Source organism: Rhopilema esculentum, unplaced genomic scaffold, assembly GCF_057945365.1.
Source record: "Rhopilema esculentum isolate cy_ngs unplaced genomic scaffold, ASM5794536v1 HiC_scaffold_34, whole genome shotgun sequence".
NCBI classification, from domain to species: Eukaryota; Metazoa; Cnidaria; class Scyphozoa; order Rhizostomeae; family Rhizostomatidae; genus Rhopilema; species Rhopilema esculentum.
Genome location: NW_028300845.1, coordinates 76,219 through 96,141, shown reverse-complemented (window position 1 = coordinate 96,141; position 19,923 = coordinate 76,219). Strand labels below are relative to the sequence as shown.

Below are 19,923 nucleotides of genomic sequence, written 5' to 3'. Positions count from 1 at the left end.
GACTAGGAGATATAGGAGCTTCGCGCGAGAATACAACTTATATAATAGTTAATCTTGAATGTATGAATTAAATGACACAGGGCCTCCGACGAAGGGGGGCTGGGGGGCCCTGGCCCTCCACTTTTTTGCAAAACAATAAAGCTTTTTAAAAATTTCTATGTTTTGATTGTTAAAATCTCCCTTGCCCCCCCCCCCCCCACTTTCCAACTTGCATCGGAGCCCATGTGACACTTTCAGTAAAGATAACGCTGTAGAAATCTTTCAAGTAAAGGTGCAAACAATTCTTTGGAGGACGTCCGACGATAAGTGACAGCAGACAAAAGTTTACCATTCTTCAATTCTTCTATAAAACTATATTGGTAATATTGATGTGTTTATATTTCATTAATATCACCTTATTCACCTTGTATTTTATGGCAAATGCAACAAACGTCACTTCAGGTTTAAACAAATAGCAACAGAAAGGTAAACATAATCCGAAGCCGAAGTCATTCTAGTTAACTTTGGCGTATTAAGAATTTTGCATTGATATCTTTAGTATGACCATAGACAATAAACAAAATAAAGCGAATTTGTCTTTAAAAGCTGAGTGCATACGTGAGTGTAAAATTGCCCAGTTAGTCTTGGAATTTGCAATACTAAAACATGCATGGCTAACGGCGGGCAACAGCGACATGTCAGGCAAACAGAATGCAGAAGCCATTGAGAAAACTATAAAAATGAGTTTTGAATAGAAGATAAACTAAGAAGTATTGTAAAAAGAAGAATTTTAACACTCTAGAGAACCTTAAGTAGATCTTGGTGAAAGCAGAATAAGATTTGGAAGAATATACTGACAGCAAATGTGAGCAAGCGACACGACCAGAAAAAATCTATTTCCAAGTCACCTAAACTGGCAATTGACAAATCAGCAAAATATAGATATTATTGGGGAGCTTAGAATTAAAAGCCCGAATACACAAGCTAAAAGGGAGTATGCTGGTTCCGTCAGGTTACATAAACCTTGATTTCTATTTAATTCAATAGGCTATGCAAACCAGTGTTCTTCATCTAGTTAAATGACCTGCCATTCCATCTCTTCGTTTTTTGCTTCCTATGTCTGTGCTTTTAATGGGAAACTGCAATCGCCAATAGGTAGATACATGGAATTGTCTACAATCAAGTCCACACATTGCCATTTACAGAAGAGTTCAGTATCTAATGAGTTCAATCAAAAAAAATATTTCCTAAAGGCGTGAAAAATTCAATTCATTCTAGCGCCTCTGTTGAAAGGTTTACTCTTGATAAATTCAATGAAAGAAGACTCACTCTAGCCAAGTTCTGTGCGAAAAATTATATTAATTCTTCCTTCATTAAATGACATTAAAACCCCTCGACCTGGCTCTATCCTGGTGGAATTTTATAGAAACCAGATTGATTTTATAGTAACTCGTACAAAGGATATACAATGTATCCAAGACAGTACTTAACTCACAAGACATATCTGATCATCGCTTACTCGGGCAAAGTTCATCACAGAACACATCCTGAGGAAGAGCAAAATCTAAGCTAAGCTGGCCTTTATGGCATGGAATAATGAATATATCACTAACACATTCCACATTCAACATTGAAAATCGCTTTACTACTTGATCAACAAAGAATAATGTTGAAGAAATTTTCAATGCAATAACGACCAATATTACCTAGATATCGCAGGAAAGCCTACCAAGAATAAGAAAAATACAACAAAAGTGGATGACAGCAAGAGCCGAAGAAGCAATCAAGAAGAAATCACATATAAAAAAGACCCTTGATGCATAATAAGTACAATATCGAGTATGTAAGGCTGAGACAAACAAACTTGTTCCTCTAGATAAACTCGACCAGCTAAATGATAAATGCGATAAGCTTTCGAAGCTAAAAAGAAGCAGCTAAAAAGAAAACTCAGAACAATTGGAAGGGGCCTCAAAAGCTCGAAAAATCCCTAGTCATTAATAAAGACGAAATATTAGAAACAAATGCACTTTTGCGTTTTCAGGAATCCTAGTTACCACCAGGGCCAAAATCTTTAAACACATACGTGCTACCAGTCGTCTTATACGGACAAGATGGGCTTTCTAAGTCACACACATCACGAGATTTGTTAGTAGCCGCAAGGTGCAAGATAATATCAAAATATAAAGTCTACGACCATAAAAGAATAAGAAACTGAAACCAATATAAGCTGTAAACAATTACAGAAGGTTAAAACTTTTAGGCCATATAAAATTATCAACAATGAGATCATTTAAATTTATCCTAGAAGGCCGCGTTCAGAGCGCAAGGAATCGAGGAAGACCGAAAGATCAATGGATTGACAACATCACAATATGGATGAGTTACCATGGTTGGACTTTCTCAAAGTAATTGTAATGGCGAAGGAACAATGGTGAAATTTGTATCATAAATTTTCTGCTCATACTTTGAAGAAAAGTTCCTAGTATTTTTCTAAAAATATTGACAAAAATACTGGGCAATCAAACATTTTTAAAAATTGTTATTTTTGACAAAAATGTTGTCAATCAAGATGTTCAGGTTAACATTAAAAGAATCTATGACCCCAAACCTGCAAAAAATATTTTCGCTCTGAACAACCAAAAATGGCATAAACTACGCTCAAAACATCATATGAGGTGGCTTGGATGAATTTTTTGCTAATTATTTCACAAAAGATCCTAGTAGTTCTTCAATACTGTGCCCATGAACATTCAAAAATCTTTTAAAATTTTGATTCTCGAAACAACCTAGAATGCGTAAATTCATGTTAGGAACGCCATTTAAAGAGGTTTAGATGAATTCTAATTCATACTTTAGCAAAAAGATCATTTTTTTCAAAAGTTCTATAACCCTGGCCATTCAAGAAGCTTCAAAATTATTGAATTTCACAAAATAATTTTTTGTCTCAAACAATCAAAACAAACTGAGTCAAAAATTTCTCTCAAAAAAGGTCTTGATTAACGTTTGCAACACCATTTCTGATTTTCGTATATTTTCGGTTTTGGTATATTTCTGACTCACTTTTTGCTGATATTTGGATATATTTCAGTCCCATATTTCTCAAAAAGAACTTAGTAATTTTTCAAAAATATATATCACCCTGGATATGGAAAAGTATTAGAAAAGCTCTTAATATTGATAAAATGTTTTTTCGCTCGAAACAAGCTAAAATGCTAAAAAATACCTTTTTTGATTATTTGAAGGCTTTTCAGCAAGCTTTCAAGTTAGGTTCGGAAAAATTAAGTTTAGTTTAGTAGTAAAAATGTGGCAAAAAAGAATAAAAAAAGTTGTCAATTTTCTATGACTCTAAACTTGCAAATAAACTCCAAAAATAGTCAATTTTCACGAAAAACAATTATCGCTCGAATCAACTCAAAATGCCTGAGTTTAAGTTTGCAAAGCCATTCGAGGAGTTTTGGATAAATTTCAAGCCCATTTGTCCCGAAAAGGATTTTGATCATTTTTCAAATTATCTGCGACACTGGATATGCAAAAAATCGAAAAATTTGTTAACTTTTGCAAAAATGTTCTTAGCACAAGACAATCTGAAGAGTTTTGAATAAATTCCAGGCCCATATTTACCAAAAGCGAACTTGGTCATTTTTCAAAAATTTGTGACCCTGAATATGCAGAAAAATTCGAAAAATTGTTGCTTCTCACAAAAAATTGTTTGCTCTAAAAAATGCAAAATTTTTAACTTGGGTGGATCAAAGTGCTTAGACTGATAATTTTAGGCCGAAAATGGCAAAAAGCGGTTCGTGAATAAAAAATACTTAGCAATGCAAATTTGGGTGAAAACTCAATTCCTTTGTAGCCAATCTTCGCTCTATATATCGCCTTTTCATAGATATATTCCATTTTAGATCATACCATTCAAATAGAAAAGCAGCATGCAAAACATCAGAATCCCAAAATCACTTTCATCAACCCCCCCCCTCCACACCCCGCCAATTTTTCAACCCTTTCAGTGCATGCGGGGTGCAAACTAACCCGAATTCGCCCAGGTTTTTATATCCTCACACACTTTGTATAGCTGGGTAAGTGTTCTGTCATGTTACAAGAGGAAAATTAAATCGATTTTTCCGCATTGCAGTGTTGAATGAAAAATGCTCCAGAACGATTATGTTCTTGAAGTATGGATATAAACATGATCTAATTTTCCGCTTAGCGTTTTTGTCTTCTTCTATCAATGTTTAGCCTGCGTCACAGACCATCACGCTATCATTGTTTTGGTTTAAAAAGGAAACTGTTTCTTCAATTCTTTTTTGCAAAAGCAAACTCAAATTAGAATATTTTTCAGCAATAACAAGTTGATTGAAATATACTAAAATATAAAAAGTTGTTATTTCATTTTGATAGAATTATAAGAATTTATTTAATAATGATATAACATGAATAACGCTTTAGGCTGATGGATGCATGGAAGAAACGTAAAGCTCGAACGGACCCAGAAAGTCCTATATATGTGCATACCCTCGTTACGTAAACTTTCTAGCTTATAATCATTTTTTCATCTGTTTATCTTTGTTTTAGCTGTTTGCTGTTTTCTGAGATTTATTGTTAATTTGTAATTTCGGCCTACAAGCCTTATTGTAAAAATAAATAATGTTACCCACCCTCCCTTCAAACCCCATCAATGCATAATTTATGCAAATTATGCTTGTTGGGTTCAATGCATGACTTTCGCAAGATGTGGGTCTGTCTGTGATAGAATAAAGTGACCGACCATACATCACTGCAAAAAAAACGACTTCTCGTCGCTCATCGCACCCAATTTCAGCATTTAGAACTGAGAGTTTACCTCAAAGGTCAATCTACTAATCGTGTAGTCAAGAGATATTCAGAAAGACTACCGTTGCTTGACTGGTTTGGTGGAATTGGGCAGGGCCTAAATTGGCTTAGTGTTCGGTATGTCATGCTTTTGATTCATAGATTTGTATCATTTCTTATGTTTCTGCTTGTACATCGTGTATATCGGTAGGTAGATGTTGCCTTTCTGTGTCATTCACTAAACATGCTCAGAGCATATAGAAAGCAAAGTAGAAAGCAAAATGAATTCAGAACGTAGATTATTTGTAATGTTCCCTGGTCAAATGAATTTTCGTTAGGAAGATGGTGACAACAAATCGAAACTGTTCTCTGATTTTAATCTTTCAGCGTGTAACGATTGCATCGCCATGTTCTAAAGGAAAGACTTTATAAGTTTTTAAGTGAGGTCGTTAATTAGATAAAGTTGAAGCTCCAAAGTAAACGGGAAGCAAGCTCGGTTATTCCATCTTTTTCTGCATGAAATTCTCACCTTGGGTCTACTTCGGTTAACCTGATGTATAAAACTGATAGAGAGTGAATACAAACAAAAAATAAAATGACTGTCTTAAGTCTAAGTAGCTAAACTGAAAGTGAAACATTTGAACTTTTTTAAACGAGTCTTGTTTGATGTCTTACTCAGCCTTTTCGGTTAGCGTTTCGTATTCTTGTACCACAAACTAGTTGTAGCAAGCAGGATAACGAATTCAATAGTTACCGTAATTAATATATTATTAATGCTATTATGCAGGTTGGCTTTGTGCTCTATCCCAATAAGAATTACCAACGAAAGCTGTTTATTATCCAGTCTAATTAATCTTTCGATAAAAAGTATAAGCAGATTCAGGAACCCCTCATATAACAATCTTGACGTGACTTCCTATCCATGACTAAGCATTTCCTGCTATTACAGGAAGCATCTTTGGTATTCTTGGAAGCTGGTCTCTAAAGTCTGCTTTAAGCTTTTCTTGTGTTTTGTTGTAACAAACATCAAATCAACCAATAGAAATTTCACTCTTTTACTTGGTGTGAACACATTGTTGCTGTTGTGAATTTTGTTTTCTCCTGCATTCATCATAATTGATTTTATATAGTTGATAAAAGTATGTATAGCTTTGATCTCTGGCCTGAGTTATTTATTGATATCCTAAACCTTCAGTTTTTAGAAATATTAACAGGTTCTTATGATTTTCAAGAAAACTCCTTCTATAGACAGTCACCTTAAAGTAACACTGGTGGTTACAGGCACATGGAATCTAGGGCCCAAATACCACTTATTTTATCCACTTAGGTTTCAGAGAGCTAATACTAGCAGCCCTTGTAATTCTATTGATAGCAGCTATGTATTTTTAGCAGATTTAATTGTTGTCATGCTCCTTGAAAAATTCAGATATAGAACATATGTTGCTGACAAAGAAAAAAAACTATCTAATGACTAAAAATTAATGCAATTGAATAACAACTTTTCACAGGAAAGAAAAATAAGTACAGCATTTCATGCATCACTCTTCACCTAGTGAAAGATTCACAAGGCCTTTAACAATTCCTTTAGACAATATCCTTGCTTGAAATTGGTATTTTGAAAACAATAAGATGAACTAATAAAATGATGGCTAAATGAGTTAATTTTTTGTGATAAATGAGATATGAACAGGACATTAAGACGTGCTTCTTTGTCTTTCACAAAGGAAAGGTGATTTTAAGGAGCATGTTTTATTGTCTTCACTCAGCTTCTTAATAAAGCTGAGTTTTTTGAGACAATGTCTCTTAGAATTACCATTAATTTCATGCCTTCAATTATAGCTTCAATCTAAATTTTGAAATGAATCAGACTGATAGTAGGTTTGTGTGCTAGTTTATAATTAATCTCACAAGGAATCATCTCATATTTTTGATGTTGCAAATAAGCAGTTAATGATATTATAGTCTTTAGTTTGCTTTCATTAATTTCATTTTGTTTCTTGAAAATTTGAATAGACTCTTGTCATGCATATAGCCAGTTGAGGGTATCTGGCGGAAAATCACAATTTAACTAGAAGCAATATGGGTGTTGTGTCTGCAGAATTTATGCCACATTTACGAATAACCCTTCCTCAAACCCAAATCAGTTTTTTCTATAGTGTGTACACATTTCTTGTTTCTAACTTGTTCTGTCATTTTCATGCATTTTTAATACACATTTACAGAATTAACATAGAGGCAAATCTCATAACAGAGATCATAAGGGGTTTTGTTTGACTCTACAGGAGAGAGGAGTACGTGGTTGCCCATCTGTAAGGAGTACGTGTTTGCTCATCTGAAGTGTGTAAAGATTAGCAGTACACCTGTTTTGCCTTATCAGCCACATCCAGGTAAAGCATTCTGTGAAAATGTCAAATTTTGCAGAAAGCTTTTGCTCTTTTGTTTCCTTCATCTTTGTATCATCTTCATTCATTCATTTGTTGCTTCCTAGCTTTCACAAGTAGTTTTAAGATAAGCTATCCTTGTCAAGCAGTGTCCTGGTCCTTCCTCTCAACCAGTGGCGTACCCAAGGGGGGGAATGGGGGGTCCGGACCCCCCACTTTTCTAAAATATGGTCCTCGAGATTTGTCCAAAAACGATGTAAAACTCATTGGGGGGGGGGGTAGTATACTGTATGCTTGTGTCAATAACAATTGTAAAATGCTTTGCTATTTGCCATAGCTAACATGAATCAAATAATGGGGGAAAATTTTGCAAAAAGGGCGTTTCCCCGCATTTGCGAATGTTTGAAGGGCGTGGTCCAAAAAAATTCTGGGGGCTGTGCCCCAGACCCCTCCACTTCTGCAGCCCTGGGTACACCACTGCTCTCAACGTTATCAAACCTCATGATTCTTAAGCCTAGAATTATATAGACCTGGATACTTTCCTCACTCTTGAGCTGGATACTCTCAAGTCTGCGCATGTCAGAGATTCAAACCTTAGGCCCTTGGATCAGATTGTGTGACCCTTTGGGCTGAGTCATCCCCACATACAATCCTCAGATCATCTAACATCTCACATTACCAGTGACACATCCACGCACCCTTTTGTATGATGAAAATATCAAAATTATATCATATCCACATATCCACATTTCCAGACAATGGTCCTTTCCAAACAGTTTTAAAACACTTTCAACTGATAACATGTAAAGGTAGAATATCAGAGCAAAATTTTAGAAGGAATTTGAGAGCAAAAGTTGAATTTTTCATTCTTGAAGGGAAATACAAACTGTTCAGGAGCAGCTTTGCTTACGATAATGTCTGTGTCACCTTTCAGCAGTTTCCTTTATGTGCCTTGCGGAGAGAGAATAATTTTGTGGGTTATGCGCATCTTACTGCAAAAAAAGCTATTTTGAAGTGACTGCAGCATCAAATTTTCAAAAGATATCATCTTCGATAATTTAAAGATCCTAAAGTGCCTGTTGCATCGGACTCGAATTAGAGGGGTTAATGGTAGCCTTTAACGTGGTCGCTAAATCCACTCTCAGTGCTGGTAACATGACGCCTTGTAGATTTACTTTCTTGACTCAGTTTTATTTGTGATATTTAAGGCCAACGCAAGCTATGGTTTCAGTTCCTGGAAATGAATTGATGCTTAAGCCAGTAGAGGAAAGAGTCCACAATAACGTAACATGTGGGTTTGCTCAGTTAGCGGTTAGGTGATTATGAATTAAAGGAAATGGGGGAGTGGTTTTACCTTGGGCCAACGAGTTTTGCAAAAATTGGCAATTTTGTACAGTGGAACCCCGTTAATACGGCCACCAACGGGCCACAAAAAGTGGTCCTATTAGCGGGGTAGCCGTATTAACTAGGAAGGGTCAAATTTTGGAGTTTAAGGGGTAGAAATTAATTATAACATCCTAAGGAACTTTTCTCTTAAATAGACATCTAGAGATGTGGATAAAGTTATAAAAATTCTGTTAAATAACTAGTCCACAAACAAAACGAAACGGAAGTCCTGGGCTCTTGGGCCTTAATCACCAAATCATGTTCATGATTTTGCAAAAAAATCGGTGACTTTTGACTGGTTCGTTCTGCGTTCCTACCAATCAGTTTAACTGTAAGCAATCACACCTGAAAGCACGCGACTTTGACAATGAAAAGTTATTTTGTAAAAGGAATGAGATTATTGAGATTTTATTACAGTTTTGCTAAATACAAATGGCCGTATTAACGGGGTGGAATTATTAAGAATCCTGCTGTTTGGGATTGCAAAATGTGGCCGCTGGCCGTATTAACGGGAGGCCGCATTAACGGGGATTTTTTATGAGACTATGTATGACCGTTTTTCCGGGCCAAACAAATGTGGCCGTAATAACAAGGTGGCCGTATTAACGAAATGGCCGTAAGGCGAGGTTCCACTGTGTCTTTTAGTCCTCGAAAGTAAGGCTGCACAATAATTAAATTTGGGGTAAAACGTTAAATTATGTAATGTGTTCCGCTGTCATTTTCCCTTTTATGTTTTCACCTTAGTTCACTGGTGCACTTCATCTTGTATTATTTTTCCAAGTTTATCCCCAGTCCTACCAACGGGCCCAATCCCCATTTTTTAGCAGCCTGTCATAATTTATGTTTGCTTTTCGACTTCCTATGACTGTCTTTCAAGTCTACAAACGCCAGAAAATCTAAAAAATCGTCTTTTTGAAAGGCTGTTTTATGAAAGCAGGATTATTAAATAGCCCCTTCGTTGCCAATTGCAGTAATTCGGAAATTGACCAACAAAGCTCTTGCCACTCCCATCTAAGCAGTATTAACGTGCATCGTATTTCAAAACAGTCGCACAGTCATGTTGCAATGACGTAATCACCTAACGGAGGCGGATTTCGAAGTCCGCTTTGTTCCAGGTTGATTAAACCTTGTTCTGAATAGACATTTGACCTGCAATGCTTAATGCATGCCAGAAGCGCGTTGCTCTCAAACGCAAATTCTCGCTTCCATTAATGTCATTAAGTGCCCCCGTATTTACTCATTTGTCTATTCATCTTCCTGCTTGTGGGTTTGAAACTTCACAGGAAAATGAAAGAAAAGCTGCAACCGTACCCCCGGATTGCTCATTTATGTCTTTGAAATTCAGGTCGTAGTTGAAAAGTCGTGGTATATAGAGTAGCTACCCCCGGCACAAATGGTTATTTATAGATATACCTAAGTCTCGCAGGTGCTACATTAGCAATATTCTAGTGTTAATTTTACTCGCTTGATGATGATGGGAAGAAAACTGACGTTGAAAATGTCTAACAGTCTAAAAACGATTATTCCTTTTAGGTTTATAAAACACAAAATGTCAGAAGACGCGAATTTGGCAGTGGCCATTTACGACTACAAGGCACAAGATGGCACGGAACTGAGCATACAAAAGCACGAGAAACTGACAGTGTTGGATGACAGTCAGCCGTGGTGGCGCGTTAAAAATGACAAGAACTTGTCCGGATATGTACCTTCAAATTATCTGGAGCGAAAGGGAGGGAAGAAGACAATAATGGGGCAGATCAAGACGAAGATGGGCGGCAAAGCAGGAAGTAAGGCATCGACGAATGAACCTGCTCTTTCTTCTAGCAATAAAGTTCTTCCCAAGACAGGCAATAAGATTCTGTCCATTTGCACGGCAAAGTACAATTACGCATCGCAGAGAGACGACGAACTCGATATTAAAAAAGGTGACCAAATTTTAGTTACTGAAAAAGAAAACGATGGCTGGTGGAAGGGAGAATGCAATGGCAAATCCGGCTGGTTTCCAAATAATTATGTTGATGCTGCCGAACAGAAGGAACAGCCGAGCGCGCCTCCTTCTGAGTACGCTTTGCCTAGTGACGTAATGTTCAAAAATGGCGGGATGGAACAGATTATTTGCAAAGTTCAAACACTGTATGCTTTTAATTCTCAGGAAAGTGAGGAACTCTCATTTGAAAAGGGTATAATGCTTGAGATAATCGAAAAGCCAAAAAATGATCCTGATTGGTGGAAAGCGAGAACCCCCCAAGGAGATGTGGGGCTTGTTCCAAGAAATTATGTCCAAGAAGTGGATGTGATTATTCCTGAAGTAGCAGATACGCCAGTAACTTCGGTAAAAACAGATGTACAGAACCATCCATTTACAAACGAGGAATGGTATCATGGAAAACTCATGCGAGTGGAATGTGAAATGTTGCTGCACGATTACGGACAGGACGGCGAGTACCTACTGCGAGACAGTGAAAGCCGGGTAAGCACGTATAAGCAATCTTGCACTTTTACTTGTTGCGCTAATATTCCTTATCAGAAGTAGTCACACTTCAGTTAAATGATACACAACATTTCTTATAGTTAGGCAGACACTGCCTGACACGTGGAGAAGCACGATTGACCCTTCACAACTAAGACACGTTAGGTTCCTTTTTTATTTTTAATTGTATCTTTGTCCCAGTTGAAAATGACGTAGCTAGGAAAATTCTTTATTAATTTGACTGGACCCCCTGATCGCACAGGTTAATTGCCTCCTTGCCCCATTTTATTAGTGAGATTTGTCTCTGCCTCTGTTGTTACAGAGCATGCCTTAGGACGTGTAAAGTCGCGTGTCACACTTTTAAATTCATGCTGAGGCTCTACGCGCTTTATATCTGTTGATTCATGGCTGAGAAAAATATGAAGTGCGTAAAAGATGGGTCACCAGTTTTTTTAGCATAGAATAGTATGCGAATAGCAAGTAGCAGGTGCTCCATGGTGCTCCAAATATAATTGCTTATAAGAATATGAATAGTGCTAGCAATTTTGCTATAAAGTAAAAACCCCCGTAAAAACCTGTGATTCTCTGTAAAAGACTGAAATGGATCCTAACCTTTATAATACTGGTTCTCCTTTATAATAATGGTTCTTTTTGGCTAAGTAGCTTTTTTGGCTAATTCGGGAAGCGTCAGCCTTAATCTGCAGTTTTTATTTATGCAGATTTTAAGTTCTTAAAATATTCGTATTTTGCTATATTTTGTGAAACTTATTGACAAATGTAATAAACCAAAATTTGAGACATCTGGATCGCAAGGAGGTTTTTACCCTGAAGATGCGCAAGACAAGCTTAGATGTGATTTGATTGAGATTTGCAATAGGCCTTTTTTATGTACGTTCATTCTCTTCACCTTAAATCCTTCTCTTAACGAGAACAATATTGGCAAGGCGCCGTAACGTCCTTATCCAATGAGCTGTGCTTGATATTAACGTTTGGATCTACTCGATCGCGTCCAAAGTACAGATTTTAGTCCTTGTGCAGAAATCTGTATTTTCGCTCTAATCTGCACAACTGATTCATTGAATCTTATTATTTCGTTATGACCCTGGGCGGCTTAGACGCTTTTCACTAAGCATCCATAATTAAGCTCTCGACGGAATATAGTTTATTCGAAACGGGTTTAAGGCCTCTAGCATTTTTATATCATTGTGTCCATCGAAACGAAAACAAACAGTGATAATTAATTATTCCAGTTGATCAAGTTTTTATATTTTTCTGCTTCGCGTGCCCGTGCCCGAGTCTAGAAGTGTTTATTTTACCTCCGATAACAATACCTTTATGCTCTGAAAACCTTCTGCCGCAGAAAGCGAGGCGGGGTTTGGGTGTGGCATCTTAGTTTCTTTTTTTTCCATTCACTTTCCTCGCGATCGTTGAACGTGCAGCCACAATGTTTTCTGGGCGCAGCTTTGAACCAAAGGGATTGATTATGTTTGAACAGAGAAAGGGGATCTGTTGTAAATTACTTTCGTCAATTTTGAAATGATGTCTATATTTGTTCCTCCATTTCTTGCTATTGTATAGTTTTCTCAATACATTGTATTATTTTGCAGGCTGGTGATTTCTCATTGTCAATGAAAGCTCCGAACAGAATAAAGCATTTCAGAATCAAATCTGAAGACGAGAAGTACAAGATTGGACAGCGAACATTCGACTCTATAAATGAGCTCATTATACACTATAAGTCGTCACCGATTTTTACCACAGACACTGGGGATAAAATGTATCTCGTTTCACCGTTTAGCCGAGCAATTAGTAAAAGCCGAAATGTTTTTGGGCAGTAAGAAAACGCGCTGTTATGGGAGGGGGTAGCACCAACGCAGATAATTGTCTTTTGTATTTGTTGTCTGCTGTTCTTGGGTTGTGTTATTTCCATAATTTTTCGTATTTAATTAACAGCCAGATGTCGCTATAAGGATTTTTGGCTTGTTTATTTTTCATCCAAAAACCATGGATATAGGTTGTGAGTTCTAAAGCTTGTATTGTGATGTCATTTTTGGTGGAATTTAGGCAGTTGTCAAGAAAGAATGATTGGAGAAAAGATTAAGATTCTGTATGGGGCTCATGTGGCGCCCTACCTCGCTGGTTGCTACTTAAATGTAATTTCGTTGAAAAGATGTTTTATGACAGTTTATTAGCTTTCCAGTAAGACAACCAGATTCGTTGTTTTTGTGAAATTGCAAGTCTCATTGACCATATATTGAATCAAAAACGGTTATTCATCAGGGAAGCCATTATCTATTAAACCATAGCCATTACCAATTGTGAGTTCTTCTTATTTTTATCAAGTGAAGTTCAAGATTATAAATATTTTATAATAAAGTTTTCAAAAACTAAGCATTGTCAATTTTGTTATATCTACCAACTATTTCGTGCATAGAATTGTAGGATAGATTTCATAATCCCATGCATTAAAAGTATTTATTTGATTGGCCACAATTCAACTATAATTTCGGACTAGCAGATTCGTTAGGTGATACTACTTTCTCCCGCTTAACAAAAGGAAGAAACTTTTTGACTTTACAAAATACTTTTTGCTAATTTTTTGGAATGGACGGCGCCATCTTTTATAGAAATTTGACTACAAAATATTATAAATTATGTGGAAATAATTTGAAGACTGTTAATATTGATCTAAATTTGGAAAGAAATACGACGCATTATGACATTTTTGTGGTAATCCAACAAAAAGTACAAAATATTAAGATAATTCGTGTTAAATTAAGCAGAAACATTGAATAACCGTAATGTTTTCTTGTTTTATCCGTTACTAAGCTCACAAACGAGATTATTCCACCTTATAAAGAGGCTATAGGGCCACACATTAACAGCAGACACTGTAGTTTTAATTTGTTTAGTTATCGAGTAGTTTGTTGTTTCAGTTCCTGCTTTAATGAAATATTACTTCACAAACGCGAATGTGATGTTCGTTTGTCTCTGTCCTTGCGTTTCTGCATATTTGAACTCATTAGGAATCTATATTCTCAAAATTTTCCGGCCAGTCTGTGCCTTTTGCACAGGGTCGTTGAAATGAAGAAAATCTTCAACATTCGTCATAGATGCATTTCTTGCTTGAAATGCATCATGGTAGACATGCAATAAAAACAATGTCCGTATCTTATTCGAAGGATACCCCCGTGCCTTGCAGGGGATGACGTATTCTTTTTGACGATCTTTCACAACCGGGGGTATGAAGAAATGTCGTTTTCATGGTAAACCAGAATCCACAAAATCCGTCACGAGACACGAAATTTTTTACCAAGAAGAATCATAAAAGCAGAGAAGAGAAAAAGATTCCAAAATGCCAAAGATATGAAAATTAGAGAAATTAAAGACAAAGCAATTTAAAGACAAACCTATTTTATTTTATTTTTAAATTCTTTGTCTTACTGTATTTGAATACCTATAGGCAATAAGATTTCTTCAACTTCCTCAAGTTTCCAAATTTTGGACTCTGGTTGGAACCGAACACAAATGGAAATGTAAATGGACAAGGCGAGGTATTTTCGGTATTGTCCCAAGAATGCGATAAGTCAGTTTTGGACGATGCCGAGCTGTTGGCCTAAGCTGATTTTGATCTTGCTTATCTTTCAGAATATCGGGATCGTCTCATAAGTTTTTCCTGATCATTTCCAATTTTGGAAACGAACTGTTTTCATAGTGGAAATGCGCGAGTTCTAAAGCAAAATTGAACATAGTACCGACTACCGAGCATGGGATGGGTGCAAGACTACCAATATGCTTGCGACACTCTCTCTAGAATAGCTTGATGACTTTTGCATATCGTGGTTACTACAGATAGTCACTCTGTTTAAAGTCACTAAGTTCTAAGATTGCAACCTCTTTTGGCTTTATTTTGTAGTAGCAATGGAATGCAGATTCAGATATCATTTGATTTCCGTTACATCAGTCAATCTACATTGCGCATGCGCAGTTTATGCAAAATCTTTGTCCGAAAGTTTGTCCAGCTGAATATTTTCGCACTTAACATAACCCTTCATTATACGAATGATTTTCCGCGAATGAGCAATTTATATCAACCTTGGTCGGTGAATAGTTTGAATTATTTCGTTTATACAACAGAGAATCTGTAACACAAATGCAGGTGTACAGGGTGTAATCATGCGTTTAGTCTGTGTGTGTGTGGCTTCTAGAAGTGCCAATCCCTTGTGATCCACCTATTCTGGCAAGAGTTGTAGATGCGGAGGTGTATGCTAAAGGGGGGGGGGGCAATGAACTACACGGAGGGCAAGGGTGCTATGAGAAGAATCATGCTTTCTAACCATTCTGTGGCACGAGACAAAACAGAAATGAGGAAGGAAGGCCCTTTTTATAATATTGCTTTTACATCTAATTTTGTCATCATTTAGTTTATTACTTCACGTAGCTAGAACTACTTTGAGTAAAACCGAACCCTCTCCTTCTATTATATGGACATGACCCATGAATCAATCTAAATTCAACTTCTGGTAACTACAGTAACCGACAGTGCTAGATAAAAATCTGCAATCTATTAATACCTTATAATCTACATGCATACTGCAAGAATACTTTGCAATAGGCCTCCAGGTTCGTGGACTGCAAACTGTGTCAAAAAGTCACAAAGAATTTAAATGATTGTATTAAAAATGTCGTGGGTTTGCTCCTTTGTCGGTTGCCTTGTTTAAATTTCCAATGCATTATTGACTTAGCGGTAAAAATAAACAAAATCTGCAGACAAAAGGTTCTATGCACCGGACAAGTAAACATCGTCAGGGTTGCCCTTCACATGCAGCGTTGCCTCAATGAAAGTATTAGCAACCTTGCTTTGAACTTGGACCACTTTATATTTTCATTGTCTGTTATGTATAAACTCTGTTGGTTGTCAAGAATGCATTTTGCCGCCTCTCTTTGGGCACAAACTGCTGTCCTTTCAACTACGATTCGAAAGTAAAAACAAAACGCTCACAAATAAGAAGTGTTACGTTCAGAGTTTGTTGTAAACGGATTAGACTTTCACGAGTGCAGGCAGGAACTGGAGGACTTACGTTCGAGTACTGCGTCACAAATCCTCTTGGGATAACCGAGACGCAATCACATGTTACACAGACCGAGTGAACACTCGATTGAACGCGCTTTATATAAAAGAAGGCGATAAAGGAATTCAGGTGAATACTCTGCTGAGGGTTGCTAGCAGCTGTTGTCTCTTCACACAAACTACAACATGATTCCAGGTAAGTTATCTTCGATTTTGTTGCATTTTCAGCATGTTTCAACGTCTTTTTGTCTATCAGTTCATTCTAGCAAAATTAATCGCAAGTTTTAGAGCATGTTTCAGAAACTGTGCTGATTTCGACTGAGCTTTCATATCAAAATAGGGTATTGTTTTTATCAATAACGAAAATGAAAGAATCGAATTTGTTAAAATGGCGAAATGCTCATTAACAATAACAGAACAAATTCTGGCTGAATAATAATTCCATTTATAATCATGGCAGTGCGTTTGAGTGTTGCGTTGGGTTCGATAAACAGTTGTGGCTTAACAAAATCTTTCGCGCGGATTTGCAGATTTCTGCATTCCGTTGAGGGATATTGAGAAGATTGGAAGAAAAGACGTGAGGCGATTCCTAGATAGATAGATATCCTCGGTTTAAGATGTCAACGACTTGAATTTCGTGGTTAACCCAGCCATTTTGCATTTGAAATGCAGAAAAATATCCTAGCTGTCTATTGAGGTCGACAAGTAATTCGGATTTACATCTTTCTCTCGACAATCAGTTAACGAACGTTTATGAATTCTATTTGCTGCTAAATCATGCCAAATATTTGAATAATGCTGTATAAAATTTAGGACCATCTAATGTGAGTTAATGTGCTCCTGAGTCAATATTGGTCATCACATTTCTAGGTTAAATTTCTACAAAGATAATGTCTATAACGAAAGTATTACTTCAACTTTAAGCGCAGGGTGTATTATGAGTTAATGATAACAATAATTGTCTGAAGCTTTAGAGATTACATTTTAGTTTCAGCTGCAGAGGAAACTAAGGACAATACGATGTTGTTGGACACCCTGCCATTCCCACGATGGGCTGATAATGGGGATGAACATCTCTCTAATCCTAGCAACATTTCGTTTTAAACAATCATAGTCTCTTTGTTAACGTGGTTTGACGGCTAAGCTGCCTGTCGGGTTCAATACCGTTAAATGGTAAAATTTACATAACATTCGACTCAACCCTTTATTGTTGCATGACTGTAATAAAAAACCACAAATAATAAACTTTTTAAAAGCCCATTAACTGTATCATTCTAGACATAAAATGATTTAATCATTTTCTAATTACTGTTGTAGGCACATCAACAGTCAATGTAATTTGCGATTCCTGAGATAGCTAGTCCTTTTCTGCGACAGATGGAAACAGTATGAAAATCAAATTCTAGATTTATGAGAAAGAAAAAAGGGAATGTGGAAAGAGAATTACTAGGGAATGTCCTTTCAAAGAAAGGGGTGTGGACAGCGGCGGAGATTCATTTGAGAATCCTCTTAGAAAGAGAAGGGTGTGGGCAGGGCGATGAATCATTTACATCCGCGTTTCGATAAGCCAAGCCTGCTTAACAGATTTATTTTCCAAACACAGAACCATAAAACTCTATTATATTTCAAGGATTGTTGCAAACGCTGTGCATAATTTTGTCATAAGAAGCAGGAAACTAAACCGTCCTCAATTCTGTGGGCATCACCAGACTATTTATGGTGATCAATAATCAGCAATCCAATTTTTGGCTTTATTCTCCGGTCATAATAAATCGTAAATCATTGGCTGCTGAGGCAAGGTATTTCTATGAAACGTTAGAATACTAATTAGATTCTTTCGTTCACGTCTTTATTGATTGTTGTTTCTCGTAGCTTTCTTGACATCTTTAATCTGCCTCGTGGAAATTTAAAACTATTGAAAGCTCTTTTAACATCTGCCAACACGTGTTCAAACACAGGGTGAAACTTCTGCGTCGTGTGTTTTCTTCTTTATTTCTCTAATCCTTCTAAAGAGTCTTTATTTGATTAGCTTCAGATATTCACCCCCAACAGTTCCAGTTCTCACAAGCATCTGTAATTCTGCTCTAAGATGGATTGCCTCTCTCCGTTGCTGGTCGGACGGACCCGAGTCATGAGAACACAACAGAGGGTGCTTTGGTAACGACTGTCATATTCGTAAAGTTGTCATGGTATTCGGTGTTTATTGCTTATTAAAAAGCATTTAGAGCGACTGACAACATAGAGAAATTTCCCTCAAAACAGGAAAGCTTTTTGTTTTCATTTTCCTTGCGCAAAATAAAGACTGATATCAGAAAACTTTGGCCGGATTAGATTTACCAAGGGTGCCTTGAAATCAGTTCGATGTTAATAGTCAAGGACTTAAATGCTTAAGACTTATTAAGAGAGAGGAAAAAGGAAAGAGGTAAGAAGAGAATGCATAGCAAAACTAAGCTTTGATAGTCACGCACCATTGTTTTCTTTAGTCTTTCACATTGCTTATATTAAGTCTTGAGCCTGGATTAATTTTGATGGAGGTTCTTTTTTGAAGAACGCCTTGATTGAAAACCTGAGTATTGATAGCATTAATGCAATTTATTGATTGCAGCCATTCGTATTAAAACAAATTAATGAAAGGTTTAACTCACTGTGGTTTAACTGGGCAGGTTTACGTGGGGGCAGTGCCTGTTAGAGTGGACAATTGGGCAAGAGCTTGATGAGATAAGGTCTAAGGTGGACTGGAAGTGAGCGTCAAAATCGTTAGTTGCACCGCGCTCGAGCATGCAACTTCGGCACTTTCTACCTAAACCGATCGAGGGGGGAGGGGGGGTAAATCACTTGGAAATCTTGTACACCTTTGGTAGAAGTTTTATGTTTTATCGGCAAATTCCTACAAATTTGTTTGTTTTGGTGGAAATCTTGTACACAATTTACAAGAATGAGTTGCCTCTCTACCAGTACCACGGACAAATAGAACATGAAGTTTACGTGCAGTTCACGTAAAGGATATATTTGTGTCATGCATGACTGTGTCATGCAATGAAATCTCTACCAAGGTCATAGTTTGGGAAATTCAAAGTTCAGAATGATTTTAACCATGCGCTTAATCCAGCAAGAGAGTCATTGTGTGAGCACGAAGAAAAACGTGCAAGAAAGAAAATGCCAGAGGAGTTACTTCGGACCCTTAAACATGGGTTGCTTGTTATAAAAATGTCTAAATGGGCAGATGAGAGGCTGTCACATGTACTTTAAAATCTGATGAACCAATCTCTCTCAACCTGGACCTCTTCTCTTACAAATTGCATGTTATTCTACAAGCTAACCTTATGTTTTTGTCTAAACTGTATAAGATAGTGTTGGGGAGACGTTGAGTCTATTTTGTATCATAGTCAATCGACCCTTTTGTTGTTAAAAGCAAAAGTTATGAAGATGATGAGTTAGTCAGCCCCCGCTCTTACGGTCAAAGAGCATGCACTAAAATATTTGAGTTTAATGCGCATGCTTCATGTCCGTAAGAAGACTGATAAGGTTCCTCAATCATTGAAATCTTTAGCCTGTCTTCTGCTCCCAAACAAAAGTTATGTTGAATTTCTGACAGTCAAAATAAGTGATAAATTTACCTGTTTGTGTAATCATATCTGTTTCTTTTCAGTCACAATTAACGGGAACAGGAAGTAATCAGAAATCAAAGTGATTCAGTACCTAAAAGAAAGATGGTAAATATTTGATGAACCTCCACGGAGATCGAATTTAGCAGAATCATAGTCAATAGGGATCTGTACAAATTTCTCAGGATAAACTTCAGATTCAGCAGACGTCAAAATCAGAAG

General features: G+C 36.8%; 1 protein-coding gene across 3 annotated transcripts; it reads left to right on the top strand.

The window, feature by feature from the left end:
* The first annotated feature begins 4,718 nt into the window (after positions 1-4,718).
* On the top strand, positions 4,719-14,003 carry LOC148957278 (cytoplasmic protein NCK2-like). Of its 3 annotated transcripts, XM_089115600.1 has the most exons (4): positions 4,719-4,926; positions 7,071-7,175; positions 10,089-11,025; positions 12,633-14,003. In XM_089115600.1, the coding sequence occupies exons 3-4, from the start codon at positions 10,105-10,107 to the stop codon at positions 12,861-12,863; spliced, it is 1,152 nt and encodes a 383-aa protein (XP_088971726.1). In that variant the 5' UTR covers positions 4,719-4,926; positions 7,071-7,175; positions 10,089-10,104; the 3' UTR covers positions 12,864-14,003. The 3 variants fall into 3 exon arrangements, with proteins under 3 accessions (XP_088971726.1, XP_088971727.1, XP_088971725.1); XM_089115601.1 differs by lacking the exon at positions 7,071-7,175; XM_089115599.1 differs by lacking the exons at positions 4,719-4,926; positions 7,071-7,175 and having other exon boundaries at positions 10,009-11,025.
* The last annotated feature ends 5,920 nt before the right edge of the window (positions 14,004-19,923 follow it).

Excerpts from the sequence above, each read along its gene's own strand:
- LOC148957278 (XM_089115599.1), top strand. The coding sequence starts at position 10,024 with ATGATGATGGGAAGAAAACTGACGTTGAAAATGTCTAACAGTCTAAAA. Across the intron at positions 11,026-12,632 it reads TGCGAGACAGTGAAAGCCGG|GCTGGTGATTTCTCATTGTC; the intron begins GTAAGCACGTAT and ends ATTATTTTGCAG.